At 40.9% G+C, this 18,289-nt stretch overlaps 1 protein-coding gene across 1 annotated transcript in view; it reads right to left on the bottom strand.

Annotated features, from left to right (window-relative positions):
• Positions 1 to 17,262, bottom strand: part of fbn1 (fibrillin 1) — a 62,808-nt gene extending 45,546 nt beyond the window's left edge. The window contains exons 1-7 of the mRNA XM_063472688.1: positions 16,947 to 17,262; positions 16,478 to 16,756; positions 14,507 to 14,589; positions 13,614 to 13,712; positions 12,698 to 12,793; positions 10,966 to 11,061; positions 1,130 to 1,327 (exon numbers count right to left, since the gene is read on the bottom strand). Of these exons, the coding sequence (XP_063328758.1) occupies positions 1,130 to 1,327; positions 10,966 to 11,061; positions 12,698 to 12,793; positions 13,614 to 13,712; positions 14,507 to 14,589; positions 16,478 to 16,668 (763 nt within the window). The 5' untranslated portion in view covers positions 16,669 to 16,756; positions 16,947 to 17,262. The remainder of the gene's footprint in view (positions 1 to 1,129; positions 1,328 to 10,965; positions 11,062 to 12,697; positions 12,794 to 13,613; positions 13,713 to 14,506; positions 14,590 to 16,477; positions 16,757 to 16,946) is intronic.
• Positions 17,263 to 18,289: the final 1,027 nt, after the last annotated feature.

Genomic DNA, 18,289 nt, shown 5'->3' with positions numbered 1-18,289 from the left:
TTAATGGCAGCTGGCATCCTTGTACATGCAGTGCTGCCATCTTCTGTTTCAGTCCGTTATTACACTCTTAAATCCTACTACTTATTCCTGCGTGTTTTGGAATCTTACAAAGCTTCAAACGACGTGTCGACTATTAAATCAGTCGTCGACGATTTTGATAGTCGAAGTAATCGTGACTAGTCGACTAATCGTGGCAGCCCTAATACACATGCTGACTGAGTTTAACGCACAAATGTGAACAGCCTTGGATGTACATGGGTCTGTTTTTACAGTCTCTCTCTGACTTTCCTGAGATCAACAGTATGACAAACGAAAAGAAACAGGAGGAGAGGAATTTCTCCAGCAGAATGAACAAAAACTGCAACCAAACTGGTAAAAAAAAAACAGGAATGAAGTGAATATAGAAAAAAAGGCTGACAGTAAAGCATCAGGTTCGATACATTTATGATCACACGCACATGAAGACTAATGTACATAAAGATATTGCTTGAAAGGAGGGCCATGATGACGCCATTTGTGAGGTGACCCAGACCATCAGGTTTGTGCAGCTTTCTAATCTGTTACTTTGTGAGTGATGCTGATGATTAAATGAAATTCATTTAATGAATGTGACAGACTAAAACGAAGGTCTCAGGCTGGAAACCTACAGGAGGCTGTGACCTGATGCTGTCTCAGAGTACTCCATGTTCCTCTGGGTCCTGGCTCAGGTCCGCCTCCCCTGCGGAGGTTCTGATGTTGTTGGGTCTGGAGCAGGCAGACACAGGGCCGTCTTACCAGAAATGAGCTCTCCCACGTGGCACCGCCACTGACCCGTGTTACTGACTCTGACAGTCCCGCCGCAGCGGGCGTCTGCGGGCATTCCATACACATGTGGGAGGCACTGCCACCCACCCCAATTTAACCCAATTAGAGCTAATCCTCTGGAAAAGGGATGGTGGGCAGAGCTCAGTGGGTGACAGAGGGAGGGGGGTGAAGGCAGACAAGGAGGGAGAAGGAGTTAAAGGAAAAGATGGCAGCAGCAGCAGCAGCACACTACTCAAAGAAAGCAGAGGGTAGAGGGAGAGTAACAGAGAAAAAGAAAGATAGGAAAACAGACTGGGAGGCAGAGACACAGAGGAATAGACTTTACCTTGGCATGCCCCGGTGCGGTGGTTTGGTATGAACCCTCTTCGACAGGGGTGAGGCTGGGCTGGGCACATCTCACAGGGGTGACCCCACGCCCGTCCCACTGTGGCGCAGCACAGAGTCTTTGTGCACACAATGCCCGTGAGCTGTCCTTGACACATCTGGTTATTTACTGAGGCAAAGCACGGCCCGGTGCGATAGTCTGCAGAGGTAAAAGGGTGATTTTTTTAAACCCAAAGCAAAAAGACAGGTTGTAAGATTAGGCCAAAAAAAAAAGGTTGAAGCTGGAGCTTAAAATCACAGAATATGAACATTATCCTGAGTGAGTGAGCGAATGGCTGTCTGGCATACACAAACGCTCAAACTCAATGTAATCTCACATGACATCTACAACACACTTAGATTATAAGTGATAAAGGGCCTGCAGAGCAGACGGTAACGCACTCCATAAAGCATGCATTGTATTTTCCTGGCATTTTAATTGGTCTGGCATTCAGGTGCACTGTACGTGAGTGTGTGTATGTGTGCGCGTGTCTCTGTGAGTGTGTGTGTGTGTGTATGTGAGTGAGTGAGTGAAAGAAAAAAACAAGAGATAGGGAAGAGGTCTGGAAAACCTTTTAAAGTTGTGTGGGCGGCTATGGAGAGCGACGGACACAAGCAAGGACAAGAAAAATCAGTCTGTTGCTTCTATTATATGATCACTGGCTCATTAGTTACCTATGCTACTGCTATTCTGTAAAATGTCACATTTACCATCAGCAGTTTGCTGCCTTTTGCGATTTTCTTAATAATCCACAATCTAGGGTATAGATCATCATCCCTAAAGCCACCGGAGGCTGGCTGGCTGCAAGGGTGTGTCTGTGGAACACAGTAGGTGATTTCCACACTAGCTACTGCAGCCTAGAATTAAAACTAAAAGGCTAATAATAAATAACAGAGTGTAAAGAAAGTCCCTCCATCAAGACTATTCATCTCTCCTTCCCTTCAAATCAGATTCCCTAGAGCCGACTGCTTGCTTTATCTAACCCCTCTTTTTTTCCACTCTCTCCTTACAAGTCCCCAAGGAGTTTACACAATCATTTACTCTTATCAGGTGAAGGCCTGGAAGATGAAGATGGAACAGAGATAGGGGCACAGAAAAAAAGGGTAGGAGGGGGATACATCTTTCCCAAAAGAATCTGGACATGAGCCAAAGACAAAAATCATTTCCACATTTCACAGCAGACAACAGACAGTAAGAGGAAAAAGGGAGACCAGTTCCAACAGCGCAGTCGTTTAAAACAAACGAGACATTGTGAGTTTCCCATGTGGACCGGGGCCCAGCCCAGTCCCGTCACGTGCACCCCAGCCTCCACCGTCTCTCTGCCTCTGGCACCAGTACTGTGTGAAACAGAACTGGGTCATCTCTCTTTCTCACTCCCCTCCTGCTCAGGCTCAATTGGAGACCAAATGCTTTTGATTCTTTGTCTACTTCTCCCTCCAACAAGCAGCTGAAAGTAGCGCAGTGCATTTACTCAAGCCCAGTTTGAAGATACTTGTACTTTACTTGAGTATTTCTATTTTGGAAAACCTCCATGAGACACTTCAGGATAATGTCTCTTTCTTGAACAATAATAACCTGAAAGTTACCAAAAAGTCAACAATCAGACTGCAGGCTAAACACATCCCAGTGCGACACTCCCATGTGTTGCCACTTTTGTGTTAATTCCCAGTTTAATTAATTTAAATCTGTGCTGAATGTTGCTCCCTGATTGCTCATAGGATATGAGAGGCTGGGCCGCAGCCCACACCTCAGATGCAATCTGAAAGGCAAACGAGGGCTCTACCTCTTCATTGGTTTAATTTTTCATGCTGTAGTACATTCATGGGACCCTTAGCAAAACAAATCCAAACACACGTTGTAACACGACTTCACCTTTTTGCAAAAAATACTATATAATGAAAAAGAAATAACGAAAGAAAGAATTGCATATGTTGTACAGCAGGGGCGATTCTAGGTTCAAAATTTTAGGGGGGCTCAGCTCCCAATCATAATGTCAGCAGTTCCTAGTAATTATTATTAATGGAATATGCTGTTTACAAATGTAATCAACCCTTTTCACATTTACAAACCTAAATTTACTTAGATACACATTACAGTGTTACCTTCAAATGCAAACTATTTTAGGGTGGAGCCTTTAGTTAAAGAAGATAAAGAACCATTTGTGCCAAAGGAGACAAGATGAGAAACATGCACAAAACATGCAGTGTTTTAATCACATAGAAGCAGCCCACCAAATCATCAGTCACATAAACTAGCAATATTCAGTAGAGACACTGGAAAATCACCCTGCCACGCCACACACCTGTACATGAAGCAAATTGGTAACAAAGTTCTTTTACCAATTCACACAAACCCTTCCTTTATTATGCACAATCAGCACAGGAGAATAGTTTTATAGTCTGTCACATCAGTGTAGTGGCAACCATCCTTTTCATGCCATGTTTACAGTGGTATGAGTCCTGTAAAATGCTACCATTCATATCAATACACTCTGTTTACAATGTCCAGTGGCGTTTTTTAAGTGTCCTACTGCAAAACACGCAAAGCATCCATGAAGTACATGAAAAACTACTTTGTGAAAAACAACTTTTTTCCCAGCTAACTTCACGATTTGCTCCCTCATTTTTCCTGTCCATCCTCTTCACTCAACTAGAAACTAGAAAATAACAAAAATATAAATCTTATAGTAATTATTATAAGAGCAAGTGGTGGATCCAATACACTGCTTAGTTCTGTGAAATCATCACCAATGAATGTGGGCAAACAGAAGCTACAGCTTTATAATTTTGGGTGAATTTGTCTACATTTACTCTTGTTTCTTTTTGCTCTCTCTCTTTGCTGTTTTCATTTTGCTCTCTCCCATTTTTCCCTCTCTATACTCCTCTGTCAGTCTTTGTACTATCACCCAAAAACTAAACATTACAGTGAATAAAAGACATAAACGGCTCGGTATCAGTTTATAGCAATATTAAAACTGAATACAGGCTTTTGCTGGACATAGACAGGTAACATCATTTTAACTTGCTGTCACCTGGATCTGGAGTTGTACTGTAAACAAACACTGAAGCCCAATTCGATCAGAACAGGAATGGAAATTTTTTAGCAAACAAAAGTAATAAAGTATATCAGCTCCTTGGCTGGCAACTCCAAATATACCAGCAGATTAGTGGATCAGAAGGTTAAAATTAGCTAATAATCTCTAATGTTTTACTCTACGTTAGCTAATATTAACACTATTTAGAGAACAATTTAAACAAAACAGGCACTTTATATGCACAGCAATGCAATTATGAGAAGAGTTTGAACTTTTGCTATATTCCAGTTAAAGTGTGTTTTAAATCTGCATCATTGATTTGTGTCATTAGATTACCTCTTCATCTTCTTTCTGCCGCAGCAATGAAAGTCTTATTAAGCGATTAATGACAAGCCAGGCTGTTGAAGCAGCAACACCTCTGTGTGAGCGCTCTGTAACATCATGACATCAACAATACTGGACATAAAACCTGTTTTCATCCTATCCTGTACTGTCATCAATAGAAAAGTTGGGGGGGAAAAGTTATTAATACTATTAATATTTTTTTAGGGGTGCGCTGATAAAAACAGGTCTAAACTCACCTATGTGAGTAGTAAATTAAAGCACTTCCAGCAGTTGATTGGCTAGCCACAGCAGAAATAACGAAATATCGAAATAACTAAGTAGCAGAAAAGCTTGTCAGTATTAAAGCCTAGATAAATAATTCTGATATCAATTCATCTATAATATTTAGTCCTTCTAACATAATTCATGTTTTACAAGTTATCCTCTAATAATGAAGCTGCCAGTCAAGTGATCACATCTGATTTGCATAAATGTCTCTTCATAACATTTTTATTGAAAAAAGCAGCTAGACTGCAGATAGATAGCAGTGGAAAACAAGTTAACACCAGCAGCCTAACAAGACACTTACAAATATGAGATTCTGTAAATGAAGCTGTGCAGCTTGCTTGCTTGCTCTAGCAGAGCTCGCTAGTTCTAATGTGGGTCGGATTTGTGAAAGTAAAAAATTTCAGCATTTGCAGTCATTGTTAAAATATGTTGAAGGAGGAAAATGGTTGAGCAGACTGTAACTTCTGAGGAGTGGAGATGTGTACATAACCTTTATGTTTTTATTGCACAGAAGGACAAGAATGTGATGGTAAAGTAGAAAAGTACAGGACAAAAACAACTCCACTGCTGCTAACTCAACATCAGCTCTTTGTAAGCATCTGCAAAGACAGCATGCTAACACAAAGCTAGCAAAGAACCCAGAGTGATGGTAGAGCTAAAGGTATGCAGACTTCAGCCCAGCAGCCAGAGCTTAAACTTCAATAAGTAACAAAGGCAGTAATGATTAATCAGGCTTCACCTCTAAAGCTTTAGCTTAGTCAAGACCAACCTGTCCTCAACTCGTAAACAATACCAAGCAGGAAAAAACACAACTAGTCAAGTTTGTTGTGAAAGATTCTTTTGCATTGTGAAAGTATTGTATGGTCAGGAGCCAAAAGCTAACAACAACTGTGAATTGCTATAAAATGGACACATGATAATCATGGTAACAATGTAGAATCAGTTGAATAAGGCCCCGGTCACACTGGTCTAGAGACCAGTCTGCAACCATCTGGCAATCAATGGTCGTGAGGGGAAAATTAGTATTTCTGCACCAGTTGGCAAAAAGCTCTTTTTCGTTACTTTGGTTGCTAGTATACTGCTGCTGTTGTAGCTTGATCAGAATTGACGGATATGTCTACAAACACAAATACTCAAACACACAACTCTCAAGCAATGTGTACACCTCAATACCTGCTTGACATTAGCTTGCTAACTCATCAAGAGTGAGAACATGATGACCTCGATGAAGACCACTAGCCGAAATGTGCTCGTCAAGCAATAAAGTTGTTTATTACACTTCAAAAATTGCTGACGCTTCAATGTCTTCAAATGTTATCATCTTCTCTAGTCACCTTGAAAGTTGGCAAAGTTGTGCTTAACTCGGTTTGTATCAAGAGTTGCAAAACCAGCCATATGATGTTATTAAAATCACAGCTATGTTGCCTATGTTGCATGTTATCAATATGAGTATTCATAAGTATCAGTATTGATAAACAGGCTCACTATTGATATCAATTAAATCCCGGTGTATCAATAGGTGCCACTGCTTTAAAAACAAAAGAAGAAATCATAAAACCAATTTTTATACTTCACTGGTAGCCAGTGACGAGAGCCCAGTACAGGGGTGATATGGTCTCCAAACTGCAGGAGAGATCAGGCTTGACTACACAAAAAGAACTGCAATAATCGAGGTGAGAGGGGGAAAAGCATGAACTATGAAATCTCCAACAGAAGGAAATGGTTATAATTTTGCAAGTGATCAAAGAGCCAGTGCTGACAGGAGTGGAATGATTTTTTTTTTTTATCAAAATCTAGACTAGAAAGCCAAAGATTGCTTTAAAAAAGATATATTCAGGGGGGGATTTTCTCCAGTATTTCCTGTTTTCACTCTATTTTTTTAACACAGAAATTTTGCCTAAGTTGGATTATTGTACTTTTACTTAAGGGATCTACCAATCAAGAATGTTCTGTTTTAACTAACTGTGAGCCTTATTTTGTATCTAACACTGTGTGCCTCATCTAAAATAACAAAGCGAAAATCTCTATGTAGGCAAAGCAGTTTGAGGAGCTATGGAAAGTTTTCACATGGAGCCCAGGCTGAGCGAGTGCAACAGGCTGTATAAAGAGAACTCAGGTTTCTCTTTTCATCAAAAAAAAAAGTTGTTATGTCTTATTCACAATGCTCTAAGTACACAATCTAACTTGATATCTGCTTATTACAGCTCTTAGCTGAGGAGAGTGAGTGAGTGTTAAGGCGAAAGATCTGAGCACAAGATAAAGTAGATCCAAGCACTGCACTTAAACAGTCAGCTGAGGTAAACAGGGAGAGGCAGACAGCTGTAGGGTGAAAATGGTGTCATTTCATCCGTCATCTTACTGTCTCTCTGTGAACTGCATACAGCTGGGGGATCCACCCATGTCCTGTACATCTGGGAGTAATCGCACGTGCTCACACACAAACACGCTCACGCACACATGCACACACTTAAAAATTCTGCCCATGTCCCAACTCCTCATCCCCACTCCAGCCAGCGATGATCTCAAAAACACAGCAAAACTTGCAAAATGTTACTCTTGTTTTTGCCCTAGTTTGGAAAAAACATGGTGGGAACATTTTGGAGTAGCTGCTTTAGGTCCTTCAGTAAAAAAGTATCTTAGATTCAAGACTTTGCGTTGACTCTGATTCGTTAGCTCTTTAGTGTTTGTTTTGAGGTTTGGTTACTTTTAGAACACAATAGAAATGCTCCCTCAGTGCCCGGCGAGTTTATGCACAATAACAGCATCATCGAGAAAAAAAACGAGGGAAAGCACGACGGGAAGTGGGTAAAAGAGTTTCCTGGATTAACTCCAGGAACACATACACAAAGATATCTGCACACCTTCTCCATATCCACCCTTCCTAAGTTTTTCCCTTGCAGATGGTGTTCATTACATACACCTTACATGCTTTTATGTGTGTGTAATTTGCATATGTTTGTGAGATTTGTGCATGTGTGTGTTTCATTGCACGTGTTATGGGTCTTAATATTTGGGTGGGGCCTTCCCTAATGGCATGTCAGCAGATTTCTCCATCCTCCCCGGACTAACAAATTGAACTCAAACACACACAGACATACACACTTGGTTATGTACCTCATAATATTTGCATTGGGATAACACAACTGGTGGTGGTGGTGGGGGTGGGGGTGGGGGGGTCAGTGAGATGCTAAGAGAGCCCCTCAGCTGATTGACCGACTTCCCTGTTGTGCTCTGGCTGCTGACTTGTTGACTGTGTAACTCACGTGTAGCACCATTTCAGGCCAGTCTTTCCCCACCGTCTCAATGGTGTCATACTGAAAGCTCGACTTTATTGCTCCACAGTTAAATGACTCTACAGCCGGAGCACGGAGCCCTGCATGCAATCACCAATTCCACATTCCAACCTTAATCATATTTGCAACGAACAAAGAACACGTTCATGTACCAGACTGCATTTCCCCTGCAGTCAGCTGTGCCTGGTGGTGGGACGACTGGTCAGCAGATCGCCAGCCAGTTTAGCACACACAGCTCAGTATGTTCATGCTGAGCCATGACAACGTCATGATAACGCTACAGCCGTGAAAACCTCGAACTCCTGAATTTAGTGACTTCTGGTCACATGACGTGTGTGGAAAGCTTGTGTTCTTGCTAATGCGATAAGATAGAGCCATAATGGGACGCAGTTCTGTAAACTACATTAAGAAAACCCTGTGGGGTGTATGTACACATGTACTTTATGCATCTGTTTGTATTTATGTGAGAGCACAATGTCTTTCTCTTGGGAGGTAATGGATTATAGCCAAGGAAATTCCAGGGAAAGTAGCTTAACCAAAAATGCCACTGAATGCATCAGCCAACTTTCTCTGCTTCACTTAATTATGACCTAATCTCTATAAATATACATTCACTGGCCACTTCATTAGGTACACCTTGCTAGTATTGGACTGGAGCCTCGTTTTCTCTCATAACTACCTGGATTTTTAGTGCAAAGTTTTAAACAATGCTCAATTGGCATTAAGCTAGGAAACATTTTTCCAAGCTTCTTGTGGGCCAATTTTGGTGAGCTTGAGTGTGAAACCTCAGTTTCCTGTTCTTAGCTGACATGAATGGTACCTGGTGTGGCTGTCTGCTACTGTAGTCCATTTGCTTCAAGGTTCAACATGTTGTGCATTCAAAAATGCTCTTCTGCATACCCATACTGTTGCCTTCCTGTCAGCTCAAAGCAGTCTGGCCATTCTCCTCTGACCTCTGATATCAACAAGACATTTACCTAGAGAACTGCCAGTCACTGGACCTTTTTTCTTTTTTGGACCATTCTCTGTAAACACTAGAGATGGTTTTGCAGGAAAATCGCAGTAGATCAGTAGTTTCTGATGCATGCCACATGACAAAGCCACTTAAATCACATTTCTTCCCCATTCTGATGCTCAGTTTGAACTTCAGCAGGTCATCCTGACCATGTCTACATGCTTAAATACATTAAGTTCCTGCCATGTGATTGGCAGACTAGATAGCATAATTGTGCAGCTGAATAGGTGTACCAAACAAAGTAGCTAATGAGTGTAAAAAAAGTTACCTGAAGAAGGTTTCAGGTCAGATATCTGCCTGGCTAGACCAGAAGCCCAGAAATACTATTTAAGGCTCTATCATCAGATGATAACCAATCAGTTCCCAGACTGGGCCCAACAAAATACCAGAAGAATAGCCAAAAAGCAAATTTATGGATTTCTATTTATTTTCTATCCACTATTTCTCACTAAAAAGTCAATCAAATGGAGGAAAAATATCATCTCACATTACCCTTAAAAGTTGAAAATACATTTTAATTCAGTGAAATACAGTTAGCTAGCATGTAATGCTGAGCTGTTTCATTCATATCCTAAACGGACATCTTCAAAGTGCTGACAAAAGTTGAAGCTAACAATAACACACAGAAAAAGATGCATATTATCAAAGAAAAGATGTAGAGATGAATTATTTTTTATTTTTCCACTATTTATACTCATCACTACAAAATCATCACTTTTATTGATTTGTTCTGGCTTTCATCATCTTAGATTTCAGCTAAACATGAACTGGCAATGGCATAAGTGGATAACTCCATACAGTATATTATACTATGTTAAGAACCTGACTGAAATTGGAAGGTGGTCTCTAAGTAGCTGCCTGAAATACGCAAGTATACCTGTTTCATTCATTTAAAAATGTATCATCTCCTTGAATTCTCATCACCTTACATGGCGAATCAAACAGTTAAAAAAAGTTATGGCCCCCTTTCCTCCCAGTGCATAATTATTTTGTCAGAAATAATTATATAAGACAAAACATGTTTTTTCCTTGTGCTTTTTTGTGTTTCTTGAAAAATATGACTATTGACAAGTTAATTTGTTGGGGAAAAAAAAGGCTTAATTTACATTCCTGCAAAATCTCACAAACACTCCAAAGACTCAGCACCAAAGAGTAGAAACCCACCAGACAAGTTGAGCTGCCAGATAAGTTGTTATTAGATACAGGCTAATGAACATACTAAAGTAAACCAATAGGCACATCTTCAGTTGGACTTAATTGACAGGCCTCCCAAGCATAATTAGGATCTCGGCTTCTAATCCAAATATTAGTTTTAGTAGGTCACCATTTTGACCTCTAAAGGTCGTCAGCACAAGCACAAAACACGTACACTGAAAAAATGCTCACATTTTTGTTCAAACACATTGCAGGCTGCCCTTGGTTTGCGTGTGCTTGTATACTTTGGAGACTTTGCTCACATGTGCCAGAGAGCAACCACAGGAGGTTGGGAGGTCTTCAGTTAACAAACAGCTCACATTTAGAAAGACATTACATTCCCCAAAGCGTTGTTTCAGAGCAGATGTGGAAAATAATGGTAATTTCTGAGCTTGAGCTTAAAATGCAAATGTTCCACAACAAACCACATTCCTGGAGCCGATGGCATGACTAAGCAGGAATTGCCTTCAGTCAAAAAAAACAAAAAAACACAACCACCATTCAACATCAAGTCACGTTTTTAAAGAAGCAGCACGTGTGCCTTTAAAAACTACTTCAGCAGCAGTGAGAAGTGAATGTAGAGCACAGGAACAGTTTCATGTAAAGTGAAGGAGGAAAATTCAGAGTAATGCGGTGTGGCACTCATTACCTCGCTCGCACTGAGCTCCGGTGAAGCCGTACGTGCATACACATCTGTTGGGAGCCACGCACCTTCCTCCATTGAGACAGCCATTTTCACATACCGCTGGAGAAGAAAGAGAAATCAACAATGTCACAACAGGAGGACACCGCTGTGTAGACGGGGCCAGGGTTTTGTTTTTGTAGGGTGTCACCAAATATAACTGATGCAAAGTGAAGGAATTCAGTAACACAATGATGTCACTAGTTGTGGTTAGGTGGAGCAAGAAATGAGCATCAAAAGTTTAGGCACATACTCTTAGCTTTAAAACCATGGGAAAAAGACACCCAACCTACACACAGTGATCCTTTTCTATAGTGAAATTTAGTAAGCACAGTCATGTGAAAAAGAATATTTTCACAGGACTCATAACTCATGATTTAATACCTAATAAGCTGTATGATGTTATTAGTTTCTCACATTGTTGTGTAGAATTTCTGACCCACTCTTCTTTACAGTGTTTGCTTCAGTTCATTGAGGTTTGCAGGCATCTGATTATACTTTGCTCTCTTAAGGTCCTGCAGCAATATTTTAAGGAGGCTGATATCTAGACCAGCAGTCCCCAACCCCCCGGGCCACTGACCGGTACCAGTCCATGAGTCGTTTGGTACCGAGCCACGAGAGTTGAGGCTCAGCGGTGAAATTCATGGTTTTTCAGGGTTTTTATCATTTTAAAATCATTACTTTTTTATCGTTTTTATCGTTAACTCGGTTTCTCTGGATCTTTTCCCATGTGTTATGAATAAATCTTCTTTTTTTTGGTACCGGTACTGGTTTATTTTGTTGTATTTATCTGCGACACCTTAAAGGCCAGTCCGTGAAAATATTGCCGGACATAAACCGGTCCGTGGCGCAAAAAAGGTTGGGGACCGCTGGTCTAGACTAACTGGGCCACTGCAGCACCTCAAGTGTTTTCTTTTTAAGCCATTTTATTGCAGATTCAATGCTGTATACTGTCAGAATAATGATGCTTTAGCTGTCAGAGAGATGGCCTCTCATTTGACTCTAGAATACTTTGATATACAGAGTTCATGGTCAGCTTAATGGCTGCAAGGTACCCAGGTCACAACACAAGCCCAAATCATCACCTCTCCTCTACCATGCTTCACAGTTGGTGTTAAGTGTTTGGTTTTCACCAAATGTGGTGCTGTAAATTACAGCCAAACCTAACCATTCTGGTCTCATTTGCACAAAAGACATTATTCCAGAATTCCTTTGATTTGTTAAGATGCAAATTTTCAACCTTAATCCGTGCTGTTCTCTGACCTTGTGATTAGCTTGCTTGTCTGTCCAGTCTTGGGACGATTGTGGCGCTGTGTTAACACACATCTCAATGCTCAGAACAGAAATCTGCCAAAACCTCTGCTTTCACAGTGCTCACACTTGCTGATGATCAGTTAATCAGGTTCATTTGATTAGCAGCACCTGGGTGCTACTTATTCTCTGTACTTTTTCACATGACTATACACAGTGTTTTAATTAGACAATAAATTCTGTTCTTGCATTCATTAGCTCTTTTTTCCACCCAAATAAGAGTTGCCAGACTTGCTTCTAGAGGGCCTCAATGTTATTGATGCTAAGTTTTACTAAATAGCACTATTACAAGCTTGAGGGTAAAACAGAAACTCTAAGAAATAGAATTAAAAAGGAGGCAGATAATGATGAAGTTATTCAGAGTAATGTGTTTTATTATGAGCCTTACGTTGTCCACAGTGGTTTCCCACATAGCCCTTCTGACACAAGCACTGGTCTTCTGCACATGTTCCCCCATTCATACACCGAATGTTACAGTGCTGGACTGTGGGAAGAACAAGACAAAGATACACACACATGAACACAGACCAGCGTTAGGGTTCAGTTCAGTGTATCCAAACACATGCTGCAGATTATATTTACGACATCAACAAAACTGACACTGAACCATGTTTCTTAAACGTTATGCTTCTAGATATTTCCTAAAAAATTTATGGTGTGTAAACAGATGAGCACACCAGGTTGAAGTGCGGTGAGCTGCAAGGGAGCGACATAGAGAAGATGTTGATGGTGGACATCTTCCAAAGCATACACACTCCCAGTCGACACTTACACACACTCGTTCACAAAACCCACAGGATCGGCCGCTAAAATCAAGGATGTGATTGCAACATATATCAGTTGCTTCAGTCTTAGGTAGTTATAAGGGATGCGTTCAGGTTCTTTGCCCTGCTATCTCATATGCTAGTACACGTAAGCTGGTGCCCATTACTCATGATAAGGAGAGAAAAACAACTGTGATTTTTTTAAGTGCCAAAAAATCAATTCGATTGCAATTTCTGTAATAAAAGAAAATTTATATAAGATGGCATATTTTCTGTCATCCATCAGCCATCACGACTTGTCATGTGGTGAAATGTTTTTCTTCAGATAACAGCCACTTTTTAAAAAAAATATACAAAAATAGCGGTGTAGTCAGAGCTATAATTTTAGGAAAAAAACTATACTCCTATTTGCATAAATCATAATTATCTTTGTCTATTGCCCCCCCATCCAGCCACCCATATTATATATTACAAAACTAATAACACTTCAATGGAGCTGATTCAGAAGAAAGTATATGAAAATGGAGGTGAATGAATGACCTGACTTGGATCCACAGGATGGTGCGATCTGACCATTGGGGCAGGTGCACATATTGGGTCTGGAGCAGAAACCATCTCCACATGAACTCCGGCAGATGGCTGCAAATGAGAAAATGATACTCGGTCAAAGAAAATACAAGGCCAAATAACAAAGCAACGCTCACGTCACGGCGCCAGGACTTGACTTTATTTTGCGTTAGAGAAATTCTGATGTTGTGCGTCTGCTGCTTGTCAGCCTGTCCGCTGCCGGTTTTGAATTTCAGGTTAGAATTTCAGTTGTTGCAGCTAAAGCGCTGATCTTAACCTCATGCTAAACTCTCTTCTATAATATTTCAAAAACAGACCACAGTCCAAAGAAGGCCAAATCTTTCTTTTTGCCCTGATCGTGGTTTACTTATAGAAGCTGACTTGGCAACGTTGCTGAGCTATTTTCTTCTGTGAGTTTTGTTACCATAAATGTTATGTGTTTTCAGTTGGTGTCGTCTGTGTTGCTCTGTTGTTCTCTTTCCCACAGACTTTTGTTGGCATGGTCCACTTCCCCCCCAGCTCCCATCAGGTAGAGTCCAGCCACTGAACCCTACTCCATGAACCCCACTGCTAAACAATGTCATTAGAGCTGCGACCGGCATCCAGCCAGCCAGCCAGCCGCGCTGCAATCACACAGCTTCTCAGACTCTCTTGTCTACAAAGTGAGTGAAGGCGGGTGAAGTTTGACAGAGCAAAATGTGGAGTCAATACAATTAATGACAAAATATACCTGAAAAAGTAACCACAGCCAGAGAAATAGACCAAATAAATTTTGGATACAATAAATAAAAACTGAAATTTATGGCAAAAATTTATTTAAAATTGACAATGAGAAGTGCAAGTAGAGTAATAGAGGTGATACTCACGAACAATGCACTGATTTCCTCCAGTCAGAGTCTTCCAACCTGGGCAGCAGTAGGCATTGTTTCTTGAGCCGCACACATTTGGTCTGCAGACGATCAAAAAGTGATGATCCATGTCAAAAAACCTCAAGTATTTTCAAGACAAGTCCTTTAATTAAGATATATATCGAAGATTTGTCCAAGTGGGCTTGAAATTTGGCACACCAAACAATAATTACTCTATATTACTTACTTGTCTACATATTATTGAAACTGATGGTCTGTTTCTTGAAGCTTTTAAAACAGGTGGCAGGAATAATGGCACACTGCTCAAGGACACTTTAATAGAATGGTAGTTGGGATCTGTCTGTGTTGTCCAAGCACAGCATCCATATTTTGTTAAATACACAAACACTGAGACCCTCCCAAACATACTAACAATCAGGCATAGTGATAGATCAGGTGAGCCACAAAGTAAAGATAACCTGTAATCCCTGCTGATCACCTGATGAGCTGATCTGAAACCAAGTCCACTGCACCTGTACACAAGGCTCAACATACTTTGTAGAACTTCACTTGGTAAAAACCACACAGAGTGGACTATTTATACTTCTTTAGCCCAGAAACAGTAGCTGCACATCTGCAAGCTGCAAGCTGCTTTGCAACCCACGTTCATCTCGACTTCTCATTGTCACCCCGTTTCTCACTTAATACCAAATTTTTTGTCACCATGTGCCAGTAATAAGCCATGTATTACTGTAGAAGTAAATGCCAATCTTAATCACAATCTTTTGTATGTACAAAGGAACTGCCTGAATCATATTCTAACAGTCCTCAAAAAAAACATAAGCTGTCCATTGCTTTTACTTAGAAAGTTCTTGCGTGTGCCTGTGGTTCCCAAGCTTTTTTCACATGGATCTGATATTTCCTTGCACAAATGACAGAACTAATTCTTTCATTTCTTAACTTTTTAAGTATCGAATAAAGCTGTCTGGTGTTCGTGTGTAAAACAATGTAGGGAACCACCGGAATATGCTATGATGTGAGCACAGCCACTATAAGAAATTTACTGCACCTGTACACAAAAATGTTTCATCTGACATGAAAGTGAACACCTAGTCTGTCCTCCCACCTACAGATGCTGAGCAGGTCAACATATGTGAACTTATAATCACTTGGCATGCATTGACCCAGGGGTCAGTATACATATAATGTACACTGTAACTCAGACCAGATCCATGATGTGAAAAATGAAGCCATTTGGATGTTGGAAACAGTGGTAAGTCTGCATGACACAGTATGCAGCCTGTATGCACTTCCTGCACTGAACCCAGATGTTCAGATAGATTAACTTAAAGCATGTCAAATAAAAATGCCTGTGGAGAATGCTCATTGAGTTGTGTGACCTTCATCAGCTGTTTGCTGTCATCACTGAACACAAACGTTCTTTCTTTTCTGTATTGGTTTCCTCCTGTCTGTCTTTCCTTTCTGTCGCTCTCGATTTCTCACACACACACACACACACACACACACTCACACACACACAAAACCTCTCCAGCAGTGACCCACTGTGTACAGCTGCAGATGTGATTTATCCACAACTGGGGTGTGGTGTTTTTGGCTAGAAAGAGGATTAGGCTGTTACTCTCTTTCTTTCTCTCTCTCCCTCTCTCTCTCTCTGCCACAGCCACACGACCAATGGCCTCCTTTGTTTGGATGTAATTTATTATTGCAGTCAGCAGGAATGTGATATTCTTGCCAGTATTTAATTACTAAACCTTTCTCCAAACTTCCCATCACAGACAATGTCACTCATGGGTCCCAGTCTGCCTTTTTAAAAACACACAAAATCACACACACACACACACACACACACACACACACACACACACACACCAATTAACATGTGAGGACAGACACCTGCTCCAAGTTTAAAAGAAAAGAAAAGAAAAGATTTCCAAAACTGACTTTGCCGGATTATTAGAACCACATTACCCTCTGAGGACGTCCGTCCCTCCCCTCCTCTTGGCCCTACTGGCTCTGGTGTCGGTCTGCTTCGTTGCCACCTCAGTGATTTCGGTATCTGCCACCTCTGCTGCGTCTTTAGCCTCGGCACAGAGCGACAGTAAAGCCACCAGAGTCACGGCCAACTGCAGCAGCCGTCCTCCACGCTTAATTTCTGTCATTTCCACTCTCAAGTGTACGACTTCAGTGAAGAAAAATCACCTTATGTAGTTTCCCAGCCCCGTCGACCTCTCCTGTCTGGAGTCAAAGCTGCACAACAATAAATGCAGGAGGGAAAAAAACATTTTGAAAGGAGACAGTGGAGACTGCAAGAAACGGTGGGCAAAAAACAAATTTAAAAAAACTCTGTTGCTGTTGTCACTGGGTTGGTGGTGATAGGTTTGCAAAAGCATGCAAAAAAAAAAAAAAAAAAAAAAATCAGCAGCAGCCAATTCCTTACCTTGTCTCCCGAATAGGAGATTCGCTTGGGACTCGACAGAGGACTGTCTGCACTTTGACTTGCAGGTAAAAACAAAACAAAACAAAAACAATCAAAAAAACAAAAAAACGTGTAGGAGCAAACTGTGGAAAAGAAGAAAAGCCACTAAAAACCGTCGCTCAGGCTCCTAGGCTATAAATAGATGCAACTTTTGAAGTCTGCCCGTGCGCATCCAATTGTGCGTGAATTGTGCACAGATAAGTTAGCTGATGCATTCCAGAGGATGAGAATGGTAAAACTCACTGCGTCTCTCCTTTCCAGCTGAGGTCTTTCCTCATCCCTGCTCAGCTCAACTTTCTCCAAACTCCCCCCTTCCGTGCCCTGCTCTCGCGATACAATAAAAATCTTGAGTTTAAAAATGCACTTTAAGCCGCGGACCTTCAGCATGCAGCGACACTATAACAATAGAGAGTCAGCCCAGAAAAAACCCGGAGGATGAAGACGTTTATATGTTTTTTTAAAGTCTGAATAATATAAATAACATAATATCTTTTTTTTTTCCATCTTTGAAACCAGTACACCTGCTCCTCCTTTGTTTAAACGTGGTGACACAGAACAGTTCCAAACGATAATCAGACTAACCATTCTCTCCAGTAGTTATAAATATTAAAGAAATGTCATTTCTTTCGCTCATCCCCTCAAAAAATAAAAAATTAAGTCACTGTTATTCCTCTTGATATATGATAAGTCCGGTGGATATTTACACTGTCCATATTTGAGGAATTTTGTCCAGTCCAGTGATAGTTTTCACACGCATTGCTTCATGTCTGCAGCCACACCCAGCAAATATAGAGTCAAACTGGCTCCTCGCTCCAGTCTGCTATCCCTCTAAAACTAAGAAGAAGAAAAAAGGTTTTTGACACTGTATAGGCTATGTGTTCCATTGCATTGGTTTTCATCACTGTCTTTTTTTCCTTCTATTATGCGCATTCTCCTTTCTCAAGAGTCTGAGCACAGCCCAGTCTTACACATTAGTTTTGCATTTTAGATTTTATAGCTTGAACAAAGCCTCATGAAATCACCACAGAAAGTTGCCGTTGCCAGGTTGAGACAACACACTAAATTCTCCGTGTTTTATGTAACCCTTTGTCCATTTTTCACCTCCCTCTGTAAAGACGTTGATGACAACTTGCTTCATCTGCTCCAACAGGTGTCCCACCTTATGTGGAGTTGATTTGCATTACAGGATAGTTTATATCAGCTTCCACAGCTATTCTTTTCTTTGACACTCAGGTTGAGGCACGCATCTCCATTAGGCCTGCTGACATCTCCAGTTGGATGTCTGCCCACCAACTCAAACTTAG

Source organism: Pelmatolapia mariae, linkage group LG1 (genome assembly GCF_036321145.2).
Source record: "Pelmatolapia mariae isolate MD_Pm_ZW linkage group LG1, Pm_UMD_F_2, whole genome shotgun sequence".
In the NCBI taxonomy this organism is placed as follows: Eukaryota; Metazoa; Chordata; class Actinopteri; order Cichliformes; family Cichlidae; genus Pelmatolapia; species Pelmatolapia mariae.
This window is presented reverse-complemented; position numbering and strand designations above follow the sequence as displayed.